The sequence below is a fragment of the Chlorocebus sabaeus genome, chromosome X (assembly GCF_047675955.1).
Source record: "Chlorocebus sabaeus isolate Y175 chromosome X, mChlSab1.0.hap1, whole genome shotgun sequence".
Classification (NCBI taxonomy): Eukaryota; Metazoa; Chordata; class Mammalia; order Primates; family Cercopithecidae; genus Chlorocebus; species Chlorocebus sabaeus.
Window position 1 is genome coordinate 23,687,364 of NC_132933.1, and position 26,262 is coordinate 23,713,625.

Consider the following 26,262-nt stretch of genomic DNA (forward strand, 5'->3'; position numbering starts at 1 on the left):
GAGACGGCAGGGGAGACGTAGAGCACTTAAATGACAGGAAAACTGACATGCCACACGTGCTCATGGCAGTCGCAGGCTGGCTGGATCCCACCTTTCCCTATGGTTTTGGGATTTCTCTGGAAGCCCAGAGCTTCAGGTGGAGGAGAGAGATTTTCATAATTGTTCCCCACTCCACCATCTGGGAAATGAAGAATGTAGAGTTTCGTGTGTTTCTGCCCAGACCGCTAAGGACTAGCCATATATTGCTTCCACTGATTCTGTGTCTCCTAAGGCTGGACATGGAGGAAGCTTGACCGTTGTTGGGTTTAACTGGATTAAAAACTCCCAGACATCCCCCTGACACATGCACACACTCATCATTTTCCCTCTTTCACTGCCCTGCCCCCTCTCCAGCACATTTCAGCACCAAAGGGACATACCAGAGGGCCCTGACTTCTTGGTTGGGAAATCATGCCCTAAGGTGAGTTTCTCAGCAAAGAGACCCCAGCCTGCTTCCAGGGTAAGAAGGAGGGTCAGAGAGCAGGGAAGGGTGTTTTATGCAGGAAGGTCTGCAAGGGAAAGTGCCAGAACATTTCTCAGAGAGGCTAACAAGAAGCAAGCTAAGTAGTTTGTCTAGGTTGAGCAAGCTTTCCCTTGAGTTGCCACCTTCTTTTTTTTTTTTTTTATTTTGAGACAGAATCTCACTCTGTCGCCCAGGCTGGAGTGCAGTGGCGTGATCTCGGCTTACTGCAACCTCCACCTCCCAGGTTCAAGCAGTTCTCCTGCCTGAATCCCAAGTAGCTGGGATTACAGGCGCCCACCACCATGCCCAGCTAATTTTTTTTTTTTTTTTTTTTTTTTTTTGGTATTTTTTAGTAGAGACGGGGTTTCACCATGCTGGCCAGCCTGGTCTCGAACACCTGACCTCAGGTGATTCACAGTCTTGGCCTCCCAAAGTGCTGGGATTACAGGCGAGAGCGACCGCGCCCAACCAAGTTGCCACCTTCTTGATGGGTTATTTTCTTGGCCCAGTGTGGGCACTTCCTGCCTCTCAGAACATCTGACTCTCCTGAAGCTTCCTTTCCTCTTCCAGTGTGACCCAATATCCTTCCCAATACACGTTATTGTCTAGAGGAGGAAGAGCACAGGCTCTCTACATTTATATGCCAAACTTACTGGCTGTGTGACTGTTTGCGATTGAGCTAGTTACTTAACCACTCTGGGAGTCAGCGCCCACCTCACAGGGTTGGAGTGAAGCTTAAATGAGACGATGCATATAAAGCACTCAGCAGAGCGCCTGTATGTAGTACCCACCCAGTAAGTGTTCACTGCTGTTATTATTATTCCTGTAACAGTTATTATTATTGTCACCATTTCCCCTTCACACGCCCTTGAGTTTGCCAGGCTCTAGGGACCAACCACTTCTTTGGCAATGCTGGCAGGGCATGCCACACCCATTTCTGAAATTAAGAGGGAGATTTTCCAGGTTTTTCTGCTTTTTGTTAACTCGGCCATTGCACAGGATGGGAGGAGGATGTAATAGAAGGGGTGTGTGTGTGTGTGTGTGTGTGTGTGTGTTTGTAATATACTGAAAGGCAGGCAGTGCTGTAGTGAGCAAAACTCAAATCGTTAATATTTGTATTAACATGGCCTTCTTTAGTCCTTCACCATTTTCATTTTGAACATCATTCATTACAGAAATAAGAGTAAGTTAGTTTCTTTGAGAGAAGGCCTAATGTTGTACTCCTGGGAACTGTTTAGCAATCATCAGATTGTTGCTATTACCCTACTGAGTGTAAAATTCTGGGAGCCAACTGGCTGACTACCACTCACTCTCACCCTTCACTAGAATAGATGATGGGTCCATTCTGGGCCAATGCCCAGAGGCCTTGAGTTGAGGCTGGGGCACTGCCTTTGCCCAGAAGAGCTCCCAGGGGACAAGGGGCCATTCCCCTTCCAGAGGCCTCCCAGAGAGTAACTTGGAGGTTCCATTTGCTATTGACTGGATTGTGTTTGCTTGAGGAGCCTGTGACCACCCGCAGGGACAGGCAGCCTAGGATAAACTGGACCACCCCTGAGTAAAGCACTCCACTCCAGTCCCTTGGTCCCCACCCCTCAGTTAGAACTGCTAGACTTTGGGGGATGGGAGGGTGGCAATTATTCTTAACCTCCCGAAATTCCTGATGACCTGATAACAAGGAGGTACTTAGACATAAAATGAGGAGCTAATCTTTTTCCTATAATGCCCCCTGAGGATAACAGAGGCTATTTCAGCTCCGCTAATTCTGTGAGAATCTATGCACAGAAAACACCTGTCTCGTTAGGTGACCACTTCTAATTAGCCATTCTAATAGGTGTGCAGTGGTATCTCATTGTGATTTTAATTTGTATTTCTCTGATGACTGATGATGTTGAACATCTTTTCATATAGTTGCTGTCCTTATGTCTTCTTTGTTGAGGTGTCTGTTCAAATCTTTTGCCCATTTTTAAACTGAATTGTTTGTTGTCTTGTAGTTGAGTTGTGAGAGTTCTTTATACTTTTTGGATACAAGACTTGCATCAGATACATGCTTTGCAAATACTTTCTCATAGTCTGTGGCTTCTTTTAATCCCCTTCTCAGTGTCTTTTGACTTCAGCAAACATTTTTAATTTTGATGAAAGTGCAACTTTTCAATTTTTCTTTTTATGGATCATAGTTTTGGTGCTGTAGCTAAGAACTCTTCCCCTAGCCTTAGTTCACAAATATTTGGTCTCATATTTTCTCTTACAGGTTTTATAATATTAGTCTTTACATTTTAGTCTATGATCTGCTGAGTTAATTTTTCTGTTTTCTCCCTCCCTCCTTCCTTCCCTCCCTCCCTCCCTCCCTCCCTCCCTCCCTCCTTTCTTTCTTTCTTTTCTTTCTTTCTTTCTTTCTTTCTTTCTTTCTTTCTTTCTTTCTTTCTTTCTTTCTTTCTTTCTTTCTTTCTTTTCTTTCTTTCTTTTCTTTCTTTCTTTCTTTCTCTTTTCTTTCTTTCTTTCTTTCTTTCTTTCTTTCTTTCTTTCTTTCTTTCTCTCTCTCTCTCTCTTTTGCTTTCTTCTTTCTTTCTTTATCTTGGTCTTGCTCTGTTGCCCAGGCTGGAGTGCAGTGATGTGATTTTGGTTCATTGCAGCCTTGACTTCCTGGGCTCAAGTGATCCTACCATCTTAGCCTTCCAAGTAGCTGGGACCACAGGAGTGTGCCACTATGCCCGGCTAATTTTAATTTTTGTTTTGTAGATGTAGGTTCTCACTGTGTTGCCCAGGCTGATCTTGAACTCCTGGCCTCAAGCTATCCTCCCAACTCGGTCTCCCAAAGTGCTAGGATTACAGGTGTGAGCCACTGCACCTAGCCTTTTTTTTCTTTATGCATATGAATATCTAATTATTCTAGCACTATTTGTTGAAAAAACTATCATCAGTCTACTACCATTGTCTATATGTTGGCCCATTTCTGCACTCTGTATTCAATTCCATTGATTGGTCTACTTGTTTCTCTTTACATTAATGCCAACTGTTTTGATTACTGTAGCTTTATTCTTGAAATCAGGTAGTATTAGCCTTTCAATTTTGCTCTTTTTTGAAGTTATTTTTGGCTAGTTTAAGTCTTTTGCGATTTCATATGATTTTTAGGGTTGACTTGTCCATAGCATTTTCTTTTAATATTTGCATTTATCCCACTTGCATTAATTTTTGTTGTAACAAATATGTTTGGTGTTTTATTTTATTTTATTTTATTTTGAGATTGAGTCCCACTCTGTCGCCCATGCTGGAGTGCCAGTGGTGCGATCTCAGCTCACTGCAACCTCTGTCTCCTGGGTTCCAGCAATTCTCCTGCCTCAGCCTCCCAAGTAGCTGGGATTGCAGGCATGTACCACCACACCCAGATACATTTTTTTTAAAATATATTTTTAGTAGAGACGGGGTTTCACCATGTTGGCCAGGCTGGTCTCAAACTCCTGACCTCAAATGATCCACCCGCCTTGGCCTCCCAAAGTGCTGGGATTACCAGCATGAGTCACTGTGCCCAGTCTGGCCTTGTTTTTGTTTGTTTGTTTTTTGACATGGAGTTTCACTCTCGTTGCCCAGGCTGGAGTGCAATGGCGCAATCTTGGCTCACTGCAACCTCCGCCTCCCAGGTTCAAGCAATTTTCCTGCCTCAGCCTCCCGAGTACCTGGGATTACAGGCATGTGCCACCACACCCGGCTAATTCTGTATTTTTAGTAGAGACGGGATTTCTCCATGTTGGTCAGGCTGGTCTGGAACTCCCCACCTCAGGTGATCCACCCGCTCGGCCTCCCAAAGTGCTAGGATTACAGGTGTGAGCTACCGAGCCCGGCTTGTTTTTTATATCTTATTTTATAATCATGTTTATCTCTTATGTTACCATTATTTTAGATGATGCTTATCTTTTAATTGATATTCTTAGCCTAAAAAGTTTCTTAACTTTATTATGCATTTGTAAAATAGGACTACTTATTTGTTATTTGCTCTTCATTTATTACCAATTTTTGGTGAATAAATCCATGACTATCTGCCTCATACATGATTTTATAGATGCCAATCATATTCTTGTTCAGCCTCGTCTGTCCAGAAAACAAAAGGCTTCTTTAAATAAAATATTTTCCTCATGTTCTCTTGAATCACTTTACTTCTTAGACCTGATCCAGAATGAAGTCTTTCCTGAGGGTTCAGTGATCAACCAATAACCCCGGGGTGGAAACACTGTGGTTTTGTACAAAGAGAGAATGCTTTGGTGATGACCTGATCATCAACTGCCTTCTCAGTGCCACTTGGAATAAATGACTCTAGCTAATAAATCTTGCCCCTAACAGAGGCCTGGAGCAAGAGAGGAAAAGTAACATTAGAGCCTTGGAGTCATTTGCCCAACTCTACAGCTACCTTACCCCTAGTCTGTAGCCCGAAGATCTATCAGGACCTGTGGTCTCATTTCTAGGGATCTCACTCTTGTTGAGAATTTACGTGGACTTCATTAATGAATGCCCACACCTGTGTTAGTCAGAAGATGAAATGGGCTTTGATCCCATGGATTTTACTACCTGTTGGGGAAACAAGAGATACCCATGAAATAATTAAAGGGCAATTCAAGACCCTGTGGGATTAATAAATCTTGTGGTAGAATTTAAGGGTCATGGGGGTTCAGAGAAGGGGGTTCCATGGGTGCAGACCATAATTATGAGGGTATAACCAGCTCCGTAGGTTGGGGGACGTGATTGGGACCTTGCTGGATAGGCACTATTTGATTAGCCAAAAAGGAGCAGCAAAGGCATGGCAGGCCTGAGAAACTCCATGAATGAGCCTGGAATGTTCCCTCAGGGGACCATGAGGAGACCACTGGGCTTCAAGCCCAGGCTTAAGTTGGGAAATCATGGGAAACAAGCCGGAGTAGGTAGGGTGGGGTCAGACTGTGAAGGACCTTTGGAAACTAACTGAGCAGATGAGTTTGGACCATAAGGCTCTGCCGAGTCCGGCTGGTGTGGTCACAGCCATCGATGTCAATGTGTGTCCTGGAGTAGGAGTTGGCGCCAGCTCAGAAGCTGAGGGAGGAGCTAGGCAGAGGCTGGGCCAAGACTGGAACTTGATCTTCCTCACTCCCAGTCAAGTGGGCTTTCTGCCGCACCAGGCCTAGTTTTTAGCTTTCCAAAGGATTTTCACATTCACTCCATATAGCTTCCTAACAGAATCCACAGGTATGGGGTATAGATGGTGAAGACCAGCTCACTCCATGGCTACTGGGATGACGGGAGGTAGAACCACCGAGAAACACCCTATTGCTCACCTGCTGGTTGGCCCCACCAGGTGACCACTTGCCCTGGAGCCCCTTCTCAGGCTCAAACATGTTAGTTCCAGATGGTCTCCTTAAGTGAAAATGTTTTAAGAGCCAGGCGGTGGCTCATGACTGTAATCCTAGCACTCTGGGAGGCCAAGGCTGGTGGATCACTTGAGGTCAGGAGTTAGAGACCAGCCTGGCCAACATGGCAAAACCCTGTCTCTAGTAAAGACACAAAATTAGCAGGGCATGGTGGTGCGCGCCTGTAATCTCAGATACTTGGGAGACTGAGACATAAGAATCGCCTGAACCTGGGAGGTGGAGGTTGCAGTGAGCCTAGATAGTACTGCTGCACTCCAGCCTGGGCAACAGAGTGAGACTCTGTCTATATATATATATATATATATATATGAGAGAGATGACACTTAACACAATATCAGCTATTAACATATTAACACTAAATGGTTTATGATTTTTTTCTGAGTGGTAGACAAACTTGTTCTAGGGAAGATGAGATGGTGGCCTGAAAGCTTTTTGTTTTTTTGGTTTGTTTGTTTTTTGAGATGGAGTATCGCTTTTGTCACCCAGGCTAGAGTGCAGTGGCGTGATCTCGGCTCACTGCAACCTCCACCTCCTGGGTTCAAGCAATTCTCCTGCCTTAGCCTCCCGAGTAGCTGGGATTACAGGCTCCTGCCACCACACCCAGATAATTTTTGTATTTTTAGTAGAGACAGCATTTCGCAATGTTAGCCAGGCTGGTCTCGAACTCCTTACTTCAGGCGATCCACCCGCTTTGGCCTCCCAAAATGTTGGGATTACAGGCGTGGGCCCCTGCGCCCGGCTGGCCTGAAAGTTTCGATAGAGGGAAGAAATGTGGAGCCCCGATGGCCACTATGGTCAGTAAGCCTGCGTGGAGCTCTGGATAGCATGAAATCTCTAGGGAGGGAGGCCCGAGGCTGCGAGAGCCCTGTGACGTGGCATGCCTGTGGTTACATAGCCCATTAATGGCAAAATTGACTTAGCAGAGTTTTTCCAAACTTTCCTACCCAAGTGCTCCCAAACTACTGAAAACTGTATTCTAGAGACCTAGAAGGACATAGTCTCTTAAAATTTCTTGGAAGTATGACTTTTGATCTTAAATGTGAATGTTGCAATCTACTGCCTCGAGTACATTTTAAGTGATTTATCAGTGAACAAAATGGAGGCCCCTGGAAAATGAGCCCGATCCGGACTGTGGCTTTGACGCCTAGTCTGGGGCTTGGTCAGCTTTGGCATGCAGGCCCTGTCTCTGTAGGACCTGCCTATAGGTGGGTCAGAGGTTGAACTTTCAGAAATTTAGCCTCAAGTGCTGTAAGGGAAATCTGTCACCCTCAGCATCTTCATTTGCTTGTGGTCTCCATCCCTGTCTCCCTTTGTGATTCAAACACATTCGATGGAAAAATCTAGGCCCTTCTGTCCTGAGAGATAATGCTTTTGGCTCGCTCAGTGGTTCGCTCTGGCCTCATCCTAGCCTTTGGGTGGGTGCCTAGACCCCAGGATGGGTTGGACACAGACAGCTTGGGACCCATGAGGCTCAGAAGCCTGAGTGTGGATTGGCCAAGATCGTGCCCAATGACTTGCCAGCCTCATCTCCTCCATCACAGTCAGCCTGCAGCCCCTCATTCAGCCTTACCTTTAGCTTAGAGTGTTTACAGTGCTCTCCAGTAAGAAACAAATATATCTGCCTGGACTCACAGTGCCTTCCAGCCTAGAGCTACCCTCCGCCATCTCTGGGTGGCTAAGGACAGAAGAGCTGTGGAGACACTCCAGGTCAAAGTTAGCTTCCTTAGCAGCACCAGCGTCTCATTCCTGTCTCCATAGCCTGCAGATAGAGAAGGTACAATTTAAAAAGAACGCATGCCCTCTCCAGCTTGAGCAAGCTGCATAAAGCACTATGAATATTCAGGCTTAGCTCTGGCAGGCAGGGCCCCAGGCACTGCGGGCCTGTGCCAGGCAGCAATCCTTGGTCCACACCCCCTGCCTGCCTGTGGCTCAGGGGGGCTCCGGGCTGCGGGAGCCTGTAGTGACGAAAGAGCAGGTAGGGCCCTGGGCAGGCTGTCTGGGCCAGGCAGGGCGGGGGCAGCCGGCTGGGTGAGGCCCAGATCCCCCAGGCTGATAAGGCAGCCTGTAAACACCCTGCAAGGGGAGGGGGCAGAGGGCAGGCGACCAGATGGCAGGAGAGGGGGGAAACCGGAGCCCAGGCCTAGCTGCAGGAAGTGGGGCTCGATGTGGAAACATCCTGTCCAGCGGGGGCTAGGCTGGTGGCCATCAAGGATCACTCCCTCCACCACGAAGGCAAGCTCAGTGCAAGGTGGGGCTGCTGGCCTGGGCGCCAGGCCAAGAACCTGGTTCCTGACATCTCCAAAGGACATGATCAATGGGTCTCTATTATGGGTTGTTCTACCACTTAGCACTGCTGAGGCGAAATCAGAACTGAGCTGCCCCTCATGGAGACAGCAGAAGGATTGTCTGAGAGAATTTGACTCTCAGGGGGAAATCTTCATCATCACTATCAGTGAGGAGCATCGATTCGAACACTTAATTGTGTCAGAGGCCTCCTGCAGCAACCAAAGGAGAGCCACGAATCTGACACTCCATTCCATTCTGCCTTATAGTGCTCACTTTTTCTTTTCTTTTTTTTTTTTGAGACGGAGTCTCGCACTGTCGCCCAGGCTGGAGTGCAGTGGCGTGATCTCGGCTCACTGCAACCTTCGCCTCCCGGGTTCAAGAGATTCTCCTGCCTCAGCCTCCCAAGTAGCTGGGATTACAGGCATGCGCCACCACGCCCAGCTAATTTTGCATTTTTAGTAAAGACAGGGTTTCTCCATGTTGTTCAGGCTGGTCTTGAACTCCCGACCTCAGGTGATCTGCCCGCCTCAGCCTCCCAAAGTGCTGGGATTAGAGGTGTGAGCCACCGCACCTGGGTTTTTTTTTGTTTTTTTGTTTTTTTGTTTGTTTTTTTTTTAGAGACGTGTTTCATCATGTTGTCCAGGCTTGTCTCAAACCCCTGGCGTCAAGCCGTCCTCCCACCTCAGCCTCCCAAAGTGCTAGGATTACAGGTGCAAGCCACCATACCTGGCCCCTTGCAGTACTGAACCTCAGAGGTTCAGAACTGGCCGAGCCTTTAGCAACACATTACCAAACTCACCCACTTCACTTTACAGATGGGGAAACTGGGATCCAGAGAGGGGCAGGGACTTGGCCACATTAATGGCAGACCTGAAATTAAAGTCCTTGATTGGAAGTGTTTTCCACTGCTTACCCCGAGGAAAGCAGCTTGCATAAGGTTGGACCTGCCATGCATACTCAGTGACCCTGTACTTACCCTTGCCTAGGATTATAGGGAGGCCAGGAGGAGGAAACAGCCTTGGAGCCATCAACCAGAAGACCTTAGCTTATGCATGGCCTTCAGTGGGCCACTGCCCCTCTCTGGGCCTCAGTTTAAAAAAAAAAAGACAACTGCTTTATTAGATATAGTTCAAATACCATAAAATTCACCCTCTTAAAGCATACACTTCAGTACTTTTTAATCTATTCACAGAGTTGTACATCCATCACCAGAATCCATTTTAGAACATTTTCGTCACCCCCAGGCAGGGTGTGGTGGCTGATGCCTGTCATCTCATTTCTTTGGGAGGCTAAGGCAGGCAGATCACTTGAGGCTAGGAGTTTGAGACCAGCCTGGCCAACATGGTGAAACCCCATCTCTAATAAAAATACAAAAATGAGCCCGGTGTGGTGGCACACACCCGTAGTCCCAGCTACTCGGGGGGCTGAGAATAACTTGAACCCAGGAGGCAGAGGTTACTGTGAGCTGAGATCGCGCTACTGCACTCCAGTCTGGGTGACAGAGTGAGACTCTGTCTCAAACAAAACAAAACAAAACAAAACCCAAAACATTTTCATCACCCTCAAAAGAAATCCCATACCCATTAGTATTCACTCCCCATTTTCTCCCAACCCTTGGGCCTCAATTTTGAAGATATTTCCTACAAACATGTTTTGAGGGGGTGGAGCACCCAGCAATATTGTTTAGGCAGGTGGGCTACCGAGCTTACTAGGAACTTCAATACAAGGAGACTCTACCACAGAGAATAGGGTGGGCCCCGTGATTAGTCCCCTGGCCCTGGGCCTGGCACCTATGAGGTGTTCAAGGCTGACTTTCCATAAATATTTGAATAAACATGTGAACCAACACCCTAAGATAAGAGCCCAGACTTACATTACGTGTAAGCCAAAAGCAAGTGTATATTTATGGGGCAGGGACCATGCTGTGGCTACTTCAGGTTTGGAGCCAGGAACTCTCTGGAAACAGCAGAGCTTATAGGAAGAGTCGGCCTCCACATCATCAAAGCTGGAAGGCTCCCCCTCCACAATACTCCGTCTCCGCAACTGACCACAAGAGCTCACATGGTCACCATTTTGGTGCAGACTGGGCCCAGGAAGTTAGAATTGACTTACTAGATGGAGCTTGGGTTGACATTGAGTCCTTGAGGGGCATGGGACACAAGCCTGGGAAGCCTCTGTTGAAGCGGCCTCACAGGGGCTCTGAAGCTTGGAAGTGGAGAGCTGTGAGCCAGACTTGAGCTAGGGATCTTAGCAGATGGTTGCTAGCATGGACAGAGGGAAAAGCAGGGACTTCAAGATCAAGGTCACACCGGCCCCAGTTTGAGTTCTGCCTCCATTCTCTGGCAGTGGTGGCCTTGATCATGTTACCTAATCTCTGAGCTTCACTTCTACTGTTTTTCAAATGAAACTGTTAAAACAGAATTATTACCAAAACAGATTTCACTGAAAACAAAGTTCATTTCATGTAGTAGTTGGAAATAAAGCTAGGTTCAAACCCCGGCTGTGCCACTGGCTGGCTCCTTTGCAGGGACGGTGTAGTGTAAGACTAAAAGGAGATACCTTATATCCAGGGCCCGGTGCTACAGCAATCCCACAGCCCACACCCCAGAACTACACATCCCTGCCACCTTCCCTGCACACTACCCTGTCACCTTGTCAGTTTTACTGTTTGACCCTCCTTTTCCCAAAGCAGGGGGAGCAACTTGAAGTGGTATCAGAGAGCGCAAAAGAAAACCTTGCCCACATTTACGCGAGCACCCACGCCCCTCCGCCCCTCCCCCAGCAGGCCATGCCCAAGGCCACAGTGGCCACACCCACCACCCTGGGCCCACCAGCGGCTCAGGTCACTGCCAACCCCACAAGTACTCGCCCTGAGCTGGCACCAACCTCAAGCGCTTCCACCCCCTCCACCCAAACGCGTGCCACCAGCTTTAAGCCAGGCTTGCAACCAAACCCTGGCCCTGGGTTTGTGCTGCAGATGTAGGGAGGGGCTGGCAGAAGCCCAGGTGCACAACCAGATGTTGTCTCTAAGGTTTCCTTGGTGTTCTCCCTACCAGCTGGGAAGCCGTATTCACTCCAGCTTGCAGGAGTGGACAAGCAGGCACTCCCCTCAGGGGCTGCGGGGTCCTATCTTGAAGGAACTGGTTCTTCTTTGTCCTGGGGGGGACATAGAGTGAGAGGGGACAGGGAAAAGTGGGACCCTGCTCTCTCTCTCTTTTTTTTTTTTTTTTTTTTTTGAGATAGAGTCTCATTCTGTTGCCCAGTCTGGAGTGCAGTGGCATGATCTTGGCTCATTGCAACATCTGCCTCTGGGTTTCAAGCGATTCTCCTGCCTTAGCCTCCCGAGTAGCTGGCATTACAGACGCCCGCCACCATGCCTGGCTAATTTTTGTTTTTTGTTTTGTTTTGTTTTTTGTTTTTTTGAGACGGAGTCTAGCTCTGTCACCCAGGCTAGAGTGCAGTGGTGTGATCTCAGCTCACTGCAACCTCTGCCTCCTGGGTTCAAGTGATTCTTCTGCCTCAGCCTCCTGAGTAGCTGGGATTACAGGTTTGCACCACCACGCCTGGCTAATTTTTGTATTTTTAGTAGAGATGGAGTTTCACCATATTGACCAGGCTGGTCTCAACTCCTGACCTCATGATCCACCGGCCTTGGCCTCCCAAAGTCTGGGATTACAGGTGTGAGCCACCACACCCGATCAATTTTTGTATTTTTAGTAGAGATGGGGTGTCTCCATGTTGGCCAGGCTGGTCTTGAACTCCTGACCTCAAGTGATTCACCCACCTCGTCCTCCCAAAGTGTTGGGATTACAGGTGTGAGCTACCGTGCCTGGCCCCTGGTCTCATGCCAGGAGACCTGGCTGGGCAGGGTTCTTGGCCAAAGATACAAGAATATGGCCTCCGAGCTGAGAGAGTTATCAAGATCACCTTCTCAGCCATTTTTTTTTTTTTTTTTTTTTTTTTTTTTTTGCAGGCCCATCCAGAACCGTCATTTATAGGAATCCCCTTAGCTTCTTGCACAGCTGCTTGAACCTCAGGGAACAATATGACCACGGGGAAGCCAAGGTGATTGTGTCCATTCACCACGAGGACCCCGAACCAGGCAGCAAGGCTTCTAGAGTCAGCATCACATAGTTCTGGCCTGTCCCCAGGAGGACTGCCAACTGGGCAGAGAGGTCCAAAGCCTCAGGCTGCTTATAGCTGTTCTGACCCATGGCCTTGGGAGGGTCTCACTGAGTGGGTCACCTGCCTGTACAATAACCTCACAGGCACACAGCCCTACGGCTAGGAGCCCCACCTTGCAACAGCACCTGGGAGGTACTTATGAGTGTAAGTCACCACACCAAGTCATCAGCCACCATGGAATGTGAGAGTTTCCTGCTCCATCACCCAGAAAATGCCTCTACCCTTGACCCACATGTGATATAGTACAGTTGACCCTTGAACAACATGGGTTTAAACCACACGGATCCACTTTATATGTGGATTTTTTTTTTTTTTTTTTTTTGAGACGGAGTTTTGCTCTGTCACCCAGGCTGGAGTGCAATGGCGCGATCTCGGCTCACTGCAACCTCCGCCTCCCGGGTTCAAGCAATTCTCCTGCCTCAGCCTCCCAAGTAACTGGGATTATAGGCACGCACTACCATGTTGACCAGGCTGGTCTTGAACTCCTGACCTCAGGTGATCCGCCTGCCTTGGCCTCCCAAAGTGCTGGAATTACAGGCGTGAACCACCGCACCTGGCCTATATGTGGATTTTTTTTTTTTAATAGTATTCCCAAGATTCGAAACCTGAGTACAGGGAGGGCCACCTTTTTGGATTTGTGGGCTCCACAGGCCAACTGTGGGACTTGGGTGTGCGTGGATTTTGGTATTCACAGGTTGTCCTGGAACCAATCACCAAGTATGCCAGGGGACAATTGTACTTTGCCCTCCGTTGTTGCCTGTGTCCATTGGTGCTAGGGACAAGGCCCCTGCAAAATTATGAAGTGACATTGATTTCAATGTCATCTGCCCCAATGAACTAACCTCTCATCCTCTTGCTTCATTAAACCTGTCTCTCCATTCGAAGCCACCCTGGGCTAGTCCCTCCTGGACATTGACCTCAGCATTTATATTCCAGTTTTTAATCCAATCCTCTAAGACCAGGCTCACTCCATCCCTCAAGGTGACAGCTAGGTAAAGTGATAAAGTCATTTCTACTCATCTGGTAGCAGGAGAGGGTTTGTGGAGAGGGTTTTTGGTAGCAGGAGAGTCCCAATCTCCCTCCCAGGTACTGCATCCGCCTGTACCTGCTCCTAGCCCAAAGTAGTCTGGTAGACCTGCCACTGGGGCGTCCCCTTGTGTAGACAGCTGTCTCCTCGGCCTTCCTGTGAGGGATCCTCCCCACTCACCACGCAGGGCCCTCCCCTCTCTGCACTCCCTGACCTGTGTGAGGCAGGGGCGGGGCTGGGAGGGCCAGCAGGCCCCAAAGGGGAAACTGCTGAAACCTCTGGGACAGGAAGTGGCAGAGAAGGGCTGTTTCCGCTGGCAGAGCAGGGGTGCGGTGAGAGCTGGCCCTATCTCCTACTCCACTGCCTGTCTGCTGTGGGCCCTGGGAGACTGGGGAGAGGTGAGAGTCCTTTCCCTGCCTCCCTCCCAAAAAAGCAGAGGCTTTTAGCCCACCTGACTGGAGGGAGGGGAGGGCTCTTTCAGAGGAGGCCATCTTCATTTTGCAAGGAGAGGAATTCTGAGAGGAGGGCAGAAAGGTCAGCAGAGGGGAAGGGTGGAGCAGGGCAGGTGAGTGTGGAGTGAGGGAGGCCCACGTGGGGGGGTGGGGGGCAGCGAAAAACCACAGCTGGGCAGAGGATCCTTCTGTAAGCTTTTGTTCTGAGGATCAGGACCGTGCCTGCTAAGAACTGTGGGAGCTGGCAATGCAGTTGATCACTACCTGTCTAAGTCCTAGGGCTAGACAGGCCCTTAGATCACCCAGTCCAACCCCCTCATTGTGCAGATGAGGTAACCGAGGCACACAAAGCAGAAGTGACCTGCTAGAGGTCACATCATGGGCAGAACTCACGTCCCCTAACCCCAGCCCAGGACCTTCTTTCTGATGATAATCTGCTGAGTTGTATTTGGCATCCCACACCTCCCTGCAGGCACCTCCATCCCCAAGTGCTCTGTGACATTCTTCTCAGAAATGAACGTGATTGGGTAAGTGTGGTGGCTCACGCCTGTAATCCCAGCACTTTGGGAGGCGGGGGTGTGAGGATGGCTTGAGGCCAGGACTTGGAGACCAGCCTGGGCAATATAGCAAGAACCCATCTCTGAAAAAGAAATAAATACAAATTTGAAAAAATATATATTTTTTGAGACAGTTTCACTCTTGTTGCCCAGGCTGGAGTGCAGTGGCATGATGTCGGCTCACTGCAACCTCTGCCTCCCAGGTTCAAGCGATTCTCCTGCCTCAGCCTCCCGAGTAGCTGGGATTACAGGCGCCCACCACCACGCCCAGCTAATTTTTTTGTATTTTTAGTAGAGATGGGGTTTCATCATGTTGGCCAGGCTAGTCTCAAACTCCTGACCTCAAGTGATCCACCTGCCTCGGCCTCCCTAAGTACAGGGATTATAGGAGTGAGCCACTGTGCCCGTCCTAAAATAAATTTTAAAAAACAAATGAACTTGGTGAATTTATTCACACTGAAGCCTTTAGTCCAGCACTCAGCAAACCTTTCCTACAAAGAATTGCTTGAGCCCAGGAATTTGAGACCACCCTGGGCAACATGGCAAAACCCTGTCTCAACAAAAAATACAAAAAGTTAGCCAGGCACGGTGGTGTGCTCATGTAGTTCCAGCTACCTGGGAGGCTGAGGTAGGAGGATTACTTGAGCCTGGGAGGCAGAGGTTACAGTGAGCCATGATTGTGCCACTGCACTCCAACCTGAGTGACAGAGCAAAACCCAGTCTCAAAAAATACATATATGAAAAAACACTATATGTCATGAAATATTTTTCTTTTGATTTTTCCCAATCATTAAAAAATGTAAAAACCATTCTTAGCTCATGGGCCATCTAAAAATGGACCACAGGGCTGGGTTTGGCACATGAGCCATAGTTTATAACCCCCTGCTTTGATCTAAGAAGTCAAGCTAAGGTGTCATGAGGAAGAGGAGAGAATGCGCCAGGTGGGGAGGAAGCAAGGAAGGCTTTGAAAAGAAGGTGACATTTGCCTCAGATCTTGAAGGACTTGTGGACATTGGGCTTGCAGAAGTTGAGAAGGGGCCTGTCAGGCCTGGGGGACAGTATGATCACAGGCACGGAGGTGGAGGTGGGGAAGGCACTGTGGAGGTTCAACATGCTCTGCATGTGTGTGGCTGCTGCTGCTGCTTCTTCCTTTTTTTTTTTTTTTTTTTTTTTTTGAGACAGAGTTTTGCTCTGTCGCCCAGGCTGGAGTACAGTGGCGTGATTTTGGCTCACTGCAACCTCCATCTCACGAGTTCAAGCGATTCTCCTGCTTCAGCCTCCTGAATAGCTGGGACTACAGGAGCGCACCACCATGCCTGGCCCTAATTTTTGTGTTTTTAGTAGAGACGGGGTTTCACCATGTTGACCAGGCTGGTCTTGAACTCCTGACCTCAGGTGATCCGCCTGCCTCGGCCTCCCAAAGTGCTGGGATTACAGGCATGAGTCACTGCGCCCAGACAATTGTTTTTTGTATTTTTTAGTAGAGACAGAGTTTCACCATGTTCGCCAGGATGATCTTGAACTCCTGACCTCAAGTGACCTGCCCACCTTGGCCTCCCAGAGTGCCGGGATAATAGGCATGAGCCACCACGCCCAGCCGTGGCTTCATTGTTATTGGCCAGCCCTGAATCTTTGGCTGCTGTGTGTTCTTGCCAGAGGAAAGGGTTGGCTTTTCTGAGGATGCCAGGAGACAATGAGCAGGGAAGGAGGCAAGGAATAAGAATCACTTGGGAGTCACAATGCAACTAGCTGTGTCACCTTGAGCAAGTCACTTCCTCTCCTGTGGTATCTGAAGTTGGATAATAAGAGGGATGGAAGCAATGATCTTTCAGGTCTCTTATAACTTGTAACTTCGATATCCTGGGACTCCTCTGACTCAAGGAGAGGTTTTTTGTTTTGTTTTGTTTTTGTTTTTGTTTTGAGACGAGGTCTCACTCTTCTTGCCCAGGCTGAAGTGCAGTGGCGCAATCTCAGCTCACTGTGGCACCCACCTCCCAGGCTCAAGCAATCCTCCCACCTCAGCCTCCTGAGTAGCTGGGACTACAGGCGTGTGCCACCACGCCTGGCTAACTTTTTTTTTTTTTTTTTTTTTTTTAAGTAGAGACAGGGTTTTGCCATGTTGCCCAGGCTGGTCTCGAACTCCTGAGCTCAAGCAATCCACCCGCCTCGGCCTCCCAAAGTGCTGGGATTACAGGTGTGTGCCACCGTGCCCGGCCTTCTGACTTAAGGAGAGGTTTTAGCAGTGCGGGTGAGAGAGAAGGAGGAACCCCAGGAGCTCTCGATGACTTCCGGAGCCGAGGCTGCCCTCCCTGTCTGGCCAGGCCCTGGTAGGCTGTCTTCCCACCTCATCCTCTCGGGCACCCCTCCCTTCTGTGAAAGGGATGCTGCAGTACTGCTCTTGTGCCTGAAGTACTGTCCTTTGCTTTTGTTGGCCTGGGGATTGGCCAGTGGCAGAAGAGCGCATTTGGGAGGAGCAGCCGGTGCCAAGCAGGCAGCAACCACACCATGGCCCCTGCTGCCCAGGAAAGTTCCAGATCTGAGCAAGGAGGCTTCACGTTAGTTTCTAGGACACGCACTGGCCTGGCAGGGACCTTGACAAAGAACACTGTCCCTTCAATAAAAGTTATCTGACTTAATATCCTGTTGGTACCAAGTCATAGATTATCCCAGCTTCTAAAAAAACCACTAATGAATTTAATTAGTCTCTAGTCAGTGTTTGTTTTCTTGAGATGGAGTCTCGCTCTGTCACCCAGGCTGGAGTGCAGTGGCGCAATCTCAGCTTACTGCAACCTCCCCCTCCCAGGTTCAAGTGATTCTTTTGCCTCAGTCTCCCGAGTAGCTGGGATTACAGGTGCCCACCACCACGCCCCGGCTACTTTTTGTATTTATACTAGAGATGATGGGGTTTTGCCATGTTGGCCAGGCTGGTCTCAAACTCTTGACCTCAGGTGATCCACCCTCCTTGGCCTCCCAAAGTGCTGGGGTTACAGGCATGAACCACTGCATCTGGCAATATCTTTTAACATTCTTACAGCGAGAACACGCTGCACATCTTGGGGTCTCTACAGCTACTGTATCTCCCCATAGTCTATCAAGTTCTTTCCTTTGGGGTGGCTCTGGGATTCACCTCCTGACTTCCAGCTACCCTACCTAGTCTCCTTCCATCTCCTCCACTCGCAGACTCACTCTTGTTTTATTTATTTATTTATTTATTTATTTTTGAGATGGAGTGTTCACTCTGTTGCCCAGGCTGGAGTGCAGTGGCGCAGTCTCAGCTCACTGCAACCTCCGCCTCCTGAATTCAAGTGATTCTCCTGCCTCAGACCCACTCTTATACCCAGACCAAACTGCCCTTCCTAAAGGGCTGCTTGTTATACCCCTCCCTTGCTCAAGAATCTACAGTAACTCACAGTCACTTTCCATATTAAGTTCACATTCCACAGTTCCATGGATCCACTTATCCAGCTTCCCAAGCAATGTTCCTCTCTCCCTGTAGTCAAACTGGTTTCCTCTCTCTACCATTCATTTTATAGTTGTTGCTTTTGTCCCCTCAGCCTTCATTTCATCCCGCCACCTCCATTTCCCTTTCTTCCTCTCTGTCTAGGTAAAGATATGCTTTACCACAGCCCCAAAGTAACAAATCAGACCAGGGAATTGGAAAACACGCTGGCCAGGCGTGGTGGCTCACACCTGTAATCCCAGCACTTCGGGAGGGCGAGGTGGGTGGATCACTTGAGGTCAGGATTTCGAGACCAGCCTGGCCAACATGGTGAAACCCCATCTCGTACGCACCTATAATCCCAGCTACTCAGGAGGCTGAGGCACACCCTGGAGGCGGAGGTTGCAGTGAGCCGAGATCGCGCCACTGCACTCCAGCCCTGGTGACAGAGTGAGTGAGACTTCGTCTCAAAAAAGAAAAAAAGAAAAACACGTTTGGGGCATAGCAGAGAGCTTTTGCCTACATTAGCTCATTGGCCTTTTGCAACAACCCTTTGAGCTAAGTAGGAGATCCCTGTTTTACAAAAGACGAAAGTGACCTGCCTCAACCCCAAGGCAGAGCTGGGACTTCTAGCTGGAAAGCCGATGATCTTAGGGTCTGCAGGGGCTTCTGGGGGCTCTCCTAGGCTGGAACTGGCAGACTTTTATACGGGTGTTTAGTGGCTGCCACACACTTGGGTTTCTCCCTTTTCCTGCAGTGGGTTCTCCCGTCATTGGCTTACAGCCACTGTCCTGTGCCTCTTCCCTGAAGCACTAGAGATGGTGATGTGGTGGCCGCAGGCACTTCCAGGGGGTGCTCTTTTGGCCTTCTCAGGGCAGCTGGGGAAATAGGTTGTCTTTGTCACTAACCCTCCCCCTCCTCTTCCTCCCCTATGGGGCTTCTGTAGTGTAGTGCTCTTTCTTGCCACATAACCACAACCCAAAGAGCTGGGGCGGGGTGAGGACAGGAGACCCATAGCGCTGCACCAGCCGCAGCAGCCTGCTCCTCCCTCCCTGCCGGGCCCCCAGCCCAGGCGAGGAGTCGGCCCCTTCCCACCCAACAGCTGGAACCCTCCAGCCCCACCCTGTGTATTCTGGAGCCAGTGGGGTCCACCGTCTGGAGCTTAATGGGGCCCACAGCCCCTGTTGCTCTCTGGGAGGTCACCTGAAACTCATCATCTGGATGAACGCTTTTTAATTTTCAAAGTGCTTTTCCACTGCCATCTTTATTCACCTGAGACTCCCTGGTGAGCGCCTGCTAAGCCTGGATTACTCACAACCCTCACCCGCTCGAAGGATGACAGAAACCACAGCCCAGAAAGATGGCCGACTTTTCCATGGTCACACATCTTGCTAGGATGCAGCCGGAACGCTTCCCTCCTCCTCCTCCCCGACCCTAGGCAGTCTACACTGTGGGTGGGCTGTGGTCCCCTGGAGAAAGAGGAGAAAGCATCTCTTTGCCTGGGACCTGCCACGTAATCACTCCTCCTCTGGGACAGACCAAGGCCTGGAAAGAAGGTAGGGGAAGAGGAGAGCTGAGAAGGGTGTGAGAGCGGGGCCTGTAACTGGGGAAGAGTCCTGGGCCCACCTCGCCATCAGAGTTGGGACAAGCCCTATGCTGGAATCAGGTGGTGACAGAGGAGCAAGGAAGGAAACTGGGTTTCTTGTAAATAAGCGCAGAGAAACCCCAACCAAGAGAGCTTGCAAAACCTTTCTTTTTTCCCTCCCTCTTCCTGGTTTCATCTCAAATGGAGTGGGTGGTAGAAAGAAAGGAATAGGAGAAAGAGCTGACAAAATAGCGGTGACTAGGGCCCCTTCACTGGGCACTTGCTTAAGGAGGAGGGTTAGCTTGCTCATTGGAGTCCAGTCGTAACTGGACTGAGGTTGTGGGTTCGAGTCCTGTGGATGGGTGAATTCTGCTTTGCTCAGGACTACAGACTGGATATAGTCCTGACTCTGGCCTTCTGTCTCTTAAATTCATGCCACTGGTCACATGGTGCAGCAGGCAGTTCCCTGTTTGATGACTATTCGCTGGAGGACGGGCTGTTTTTCAGTCGAGGGTACAGCTGTTCCTGGGGTAGTTTCCATTTTGCTTGTGGTTGTGGGGGAGGGGTGTTGAGGGAGTGGGAAATGGCATGAAGGAAATTGTCACTTCCTTTCCAGAGAATTCCAGAAAGGTTTCATGGAGGATGAGGTATTTCAGGAGTTAGAGCTGGCTCCGAGGGTACAAGGAACCAGAGAAGGAGAACTGTGCTTTGTGGCCCAGCTGACCATCTGGCCTCCATGTTTCCTGGCATGTGTGAAAATGCCACGGGTGTTACCGGCAATTCTGTGAGAGCCATTGGCTCAGCTGAACGGGTGTAGATTTAAACTCACTCCACGGAGACTGTGGACGTGGCTTTCACATTAGGGCTATTTCCTGTAGGGGAGGCCCAGATGAGTGGTTGCTGGACACTGCCTGGTATGTTTCAGTGACAGCCCCAAGAAGGGTCTGTGCGTCTGAAGGGGGCCGAGTTGTGACACAGGAGCAGCCCAAACCACTTCTATTTTGCTTCGGTTTTGAAATGCAGTCAGAGCCACAGAGGTGTCTATTTGTGGGCCGGGAGGTCGGCGCCTTCGCCTGCACACTCCCTCCTGCGGTCCATACACTCAGAGAGCACCCAGGGGCACAGACTCTCGCACAGGCTTTGCTTTTGGCCCAAGTAAGACAGGCACTGGGAGCCAGAGACCCTGTAGGGCCTCAAAGGGGGTGAAGGGAGTGGAGCTCTTGCCACCCTGCCAGTGGACTGTGACTGGAGCAAGCTGTGAGCTGTGCAAGGATGGGGCAAGGTAGGGGAATTCACCACCAGTTACTAAGGGTTCCCAGGCACCTCAATTCCCCGAGCCAAGTGTCCGTGTGTGCCCCCTGAATCCTCCGCTCACTGGGGAGGCAGCATCCAGGACTCTAGGCTACGGAAGCTGCATCCCAGCCAAAGGGCCCACTGGAGGGGAGCCCCTGGTGGGGGCCTCGCTGGCCTGCAGGGCGCACCTCCTATGGTGGTGGCATCTTTGGTTTCGGGTTCCTGGGAGAAGGAGGTTATTTTGAAGGACTGAAGGGGGGTTCACTCCTCTGCTGGGGAGAGTGAGTGAACATGCAAATGAGCCTCTCTCCACCTCTCACTTTCAAATCCTCAAACATCTCAAGGGGGAGGGGGAAACTTTCTGGACTGGAAGGTTAGGGCGGGATGGTTTCTCAGCCTCGGCCAAAAGAGTAGGACAGCTACTTCCTCCCCCTCCACCCCTTCAAGACCTTAGCTTCAGGCTCGGGGCAGATGATCACGAGGATGAGCCTTGGGTGCCGGGTACAGCCTCACAATACCTCACAAACTGGAGCCCTCAAAGCCTGCATCCACCAAGTCCTGGATTTCGCTACTTCAACATGTGGACACAGAAAAGAATGCCCTGGGAATCATCTCTCTTTGATTTCAAACGTCTCTGCATTGGTGACCAAGGATCCCATTCAATGCAGTGCAGGGCCCTGGCTGCCTCCCTCCCCCACCAGCTCCCTAGCACATGGACTTCGGGGATCTCACCCTCGTGACCCATGGGCCACATAGCTGGGACTGGCATTCTCTTCCTGAGAACCCCACCCCCATCTTCAGCACAGCCACTTCCAGCCAGCATTAGCTCGGGTTTGTCATTCTCACGAAGGCAGCTGAGGCTGGCCCAGAGGAGGAACTGACAACAGAGCTTGCGGCTTTGCCGGCCAGACCTGGGCAGCCCTTTGACACACAGAGGCTCTCGTGCACACGTCTCCACGCTTGGGACACATGCACACACCCTGCACACGCATATACCTACAGTGCGCTTGCACAGCCACAGCCAACACAAATAGCGCACCCGGGTAAATGACAATGCAAAAACATACAGAGGTCACCCCAGAAGGTATGCGCATTTTTCTCATTCTCACGTAAGGCAGAGTACGTGACACCTACCCACATCCACTGTGTACAGATAAATGTTGCCCAGAAAACACACCTCACAGTTGCTGACTGACCCATACCACAAATCTACCCATCCATCCACCCATCCACCCGTTCATCCCTTCATTCATTCATGCATTCATTCCACAAACACAAATTGAGTGTGTTACATGCCACACATGATGCAAGGTGCTAAGGTTTCATCAATGTAAACTCAGTTGTTCCTGCCCTCAAGGAAGCCTCTGTCTTATGGGGGAGGTAAGGAAGGTGCATAAAAGTAGCCCAGGCAGACAGCACCAGCAATGAACTCGCAAACATGAAATCCTGATCTGGAAAGAAGAGATGAGCAAGCCCAAAGGGAAGGGCTATAGCGGGTGACCTTGGGGGAAGGGACACACACAGGAGTTTCATGTTTAGACAAAGTGGGATTAGGTGAAAGTGATCACCTTTAATTTGATTAGTATGAGAATGTTTCCTGGGGGCAGACAGAAGGCCTGTGGGAGGGCGGGAGCTGCTGTGGAATGCAAGCCTTGGGGCGCTTAGGTTAGTGGCGGGAGGTGGGGGGACAGACCTTCCAAGCATAAATGGCCTTGGGAGGCTTCACAGACCAGTGGAGAATGGGTTGCAGACAGGGTCTGGTGGGGGTAGGGTGGTGGTGGGAGGAGTGAACCCAGGGCAAGGGCTGCAGGTTCCCAGGCGCCTCCTCCCAGTACTCAGCCTCTCACTCGTCTCGTCCAAAGGGTAATTCAGACCTGACAGGTTGAGTTGAGCGACTTCTCCCGACTTTTTGTTGGGGTGGGTGGAAAGGTGTGGGGGTGAGGGTGGGGGTGGGGTGAGGGCACGGCCAGCCCTGTGGGCTAACGGAAAGGAAGTAGGAGAGGCCTGGGTGTCTCCTGTGGGGGAGAGCGGTCATCAGGGAGGTCACCGTGGTCCCCCTCCCTTTCCTCCCCTTTGCCCCTCTCTGAAGTTCCTCATTTCTTTCCGGGCCAGGAGAAGGTTTGACCACCCCGGCAGTGCCAAGGGAGTGTCAAGGAGGTGGAGTGCAGTGTGTGGCTCCCGCTATGGTGCATGGCCCTAATTCTTCAGGCACTCATGGTGAGGCCAGGCTGTTCGTGGACCCACCCACATGCACATCCACACACTCAGAACCGAGCCCAGGGGACGAAAGACGTGGCGCCTGGAAGTGGAGAAGCTCCAGTGATGGGGTGGGAGGAGTAGAGCTGGCTGGCGAGGAGGGAGATGGGAGGGCTGGGGCTGTGGGAGGCAGGCCTGGGTGTGATCACCCACAACACGCACATGAGGCGCCTGGGCACTGACAGCCCTGAGGAGTGGCGACAGGGGAAACAAATGCAGGCCCGGGTGCCATGTGACACCGTGAGCGCTGAGGGCACGTGGGGCAAGAGGAGGTGTGTTTGGGCTGCGGCAGACACAGAAGATTTCCTGGAAAAGGGGCCCGAGCCAGCCCCAGAGGATGGGGAAGGTTCCGCCTGCCCCTCCTCCAGCCGGGGCTCTCCTCGCCAGTTCCCAGGGTGACAGTTCAGTCTTGAAACTGAAAGCAAAGCTGAACCAAGAACACAAACCCACACACAGCACAGAGGCCACGCTCTCTGGCGGGTGGCAGCGGTGGTGGTGAGGGTGGGGAGTGCCGACGAAAACAGGGTGCGTGGCCCGCCTGTCCCCCGGTCTCCAGGCTCTCTGGAAGTTTGGCTCCATCTGAGAGTCCCATCCCTGAGAGCAGAGGCAGGCCACTGCTGGTCCTCACACAACACAACCCCCACAGTGAGGCAGGCATGGGTGTGACCACCCCCACTTCTTCCTCCGTAGACGTGGCCCCTCAAAGCTAACTGACCCCCACTCCCAAGGTAAAATTAGGCTGACTTCACCTGGAGTCAGGCAGAGTCAGAAGAGCACTCTGTATACCCACAGACCCCCGACTCAGCCCCTCACACGATTCTTCCCCCAAGCCAAGGGAGTTACAGGGATTCTCCATGCTGCCGCCTTGTCCATCAGGCCAGGCCGGGCGCCCTGACTCCCCCTGTGGCCATGCCCTGGGGATTAGTCTTCAGGGTGGAGAGAGTGCAAAGTTCCTCCATCTGTCAGTTTCTCCAGGGGAAGGGGAGGAGGCAGGGAGGGAGGCTGTGTGTCTTTGGGACTAGCGTGAGATGCCTATGCTGGTGACCCAGACAGGCACCAACACTCAGCCACTTCCCACTGGAGGCCATTCAGTTGACTTCCTCTCTCCCCTTCTTTCCCTGACCTCTTTCTTCTCTGTCGCTTTTCTTCTCTCCTCATCCTCCCCTTTCCACCACTCCTCTATTGGCAGTCTGCCTTAGCATGGCAGGGTCCCTCTGGTTCATAGGCAGTTCTGGCAACAGAGCTCAAGGAAGGTGACTTACTCACTGTCCCCATCTCTCCCTTCTCTCTAGGTCGCTCCTGTGGTTGGTCCAGCCCAGAATGCAGCCTTGAGCCTGGCTTAGGCCACCACCTATTCCAGCTCTCTCCACCCCCTATTTTACCGCAGCTCGGGGGGTAGGCTCTAGGCTCCAAAGTACCTGGGTAGTGTCTCTTCATCAAGAAAGCCCTACAGTTCTGGAGGGCTCTGATAATCCCATTGTCAGCTCTCTGAAAAGACAGCATGGCTATTACCCTACAGCCCAGTGACCTGATCTTTGAGTTCGCAAGCAACGGGATGGATGATGATATCCACCAGGTATGGCCCCAGAGAACAGAGCACAGTCAGCCCATGTGGACAATCAGATAGACACAGACAGCCAGGCAGACAGCCAGGGAGCCAGCCGGCTGCACAGCTAGCCAATCAGCAAATATCCATCAAGCACCTACTATGCTCAGGGCACTGGGCCTGCATGCCAGCCAGTCACTCATGAGGCTGGTCCGGAGTCACCGGGCAGTCATTTAGGGAGCTGGCTGCCCACATGCAATCATTGAGCCAGCCAAACAGCTGCTAAGTACATCAGCTGGGCTGTTGGTTAGTCAGCAACATGGACCGAACGCATAAGGGGTACACTGACCATCGAATGCATTTTTCGGCCACTTCTCTTCTCCCAAAGTGTCACAGTGAGAAAGCTGTGGAGACAGCCACATAGCAAGATTGAGCGCTGCCAGTTGAACTGTGGACTGGCGTCCAGGCCCTGACATTTTCAGAGTCATCTTTTTGGCCCCAGCCTGAGGATCCAGGGCAAGCTGGAAATGAGGTCTTTTGGTGGGAGGAAGTTGGAAAATAGGACAGGATTCTGGCGCTCACTCAGGTCCTCACTGCTCCATACCTTCCCTGCACTGGCACGTTTTCTGTGCATTTAGATGTACCTATTGAATGGTGTCCTGGCAGACTCATCACTGCCCTCCATTCTCCTCCTTCCACAAAATGGAGAGAGAAGAGGCATCCAGGCACAGTAGAAGGAATGGAAGATTAGGAGTCAGGAGCCCTGGGTTCTGATCCCAGTTTGGCCACAATGTCACCTGAGCAAGTCTTTTCCCTTACCCTATTTTATTTATTTTATTTATTTATTTATTTTTGAGACGAAGTCTCTCTGTTGCCCAGGCTGGAGTCCAGTGGCATGTTCTCGGCTCACTGCAACCTCTGCCTCCCAGATTCAAGCCATTCTCCTCAGCCCCCCGAGTAGCTGGGATTATAGGCACCTGCCACCACCCCCGGCTAATTTTTGTGTATTTTTAGTAGAGACGGGATTTCACCATGTTGGCCAGGCTGGTCTCCAACTCCTGGCCTCAAGTGATCCGCCCAGCTTGGCATCCAAAACTGCTAGGATTACAGGCGTGAGCCACCGCGCCTGGACCCCTACCCTATCTGACTGCTGTTTCCCCATCTTCACCAAGAGGCGATCCAGCTGGATTATCTCCAAAGGGCATTCCAGTCTAACTCAGATGCTCTGTATTCCAAATCTTGTGAGGATGGAAAACTGTCCAATCTCTAGCGGCCTACCAAAGCCTGCCCCCTAGTGGCCTTTGAGCACATTGGCCATTCTGTCTACCTCCTTACCTAAAGCAGCTCTATTTTACTGAACATACGTGGTGTTCGTAGCCTTGTGGAGGGCATCAGACAAGGAGAAAGGAAGAAAAATCTACCATACATGAGTTCTCAATGCTACTTGTCATTTTCGTTTGTTTCTAGTCCACTCAGCAGTTGTTGCTTTTCTTCATAGAGGCTGTTTTTCACAGAAGCAGTTCTTACCTTCTAACCCGTCCCTCCACCCTCAGTGGACAGCCTCTCCTCCAATCCACAGAGAAATTCAAAGCCCAGGATGCCCTCAATTTCCCTCCCTTCTCTCTTTTTATCTGTAATATCTGTTCTTGTTTCCTTCCCACTGGCCCAGGAGAAAGAAATGTTACTTTTCCTTGCAAGGGTAACTCCCAACCTCCATACTTAATCTGTTCTCTCCTGCATCCTT

General features: G+C 50.6%; 1 protein-coding gene across 2 annotated transcripts in view; it reads left to right on the forward strand.

Annotated features, from left to right (window-relative positions):
* Positions 1–26,262, forward strand: part of ELF4 (E74 like ETS transcription factor 4) — a 45,807-nt gene that overhangs the window by 4,905 nt on the left and 14,640 nt on the right. For both annotated transcript variants that reach the window (XM_007992672.3, XM_007992671.3), the window contains exon 2: positions 24,265–24,548. In XM_007992672.3, the coding sequence (XP_007990863.1) occupies positions 24,474–24,548 (75 nt within the window). In that variant the 5' untranslated portion in view covers positions 24,265–24,473. The remainder of the gene's footprint in view (positions 1–24,264; positions 24,549–26,262) is intronic.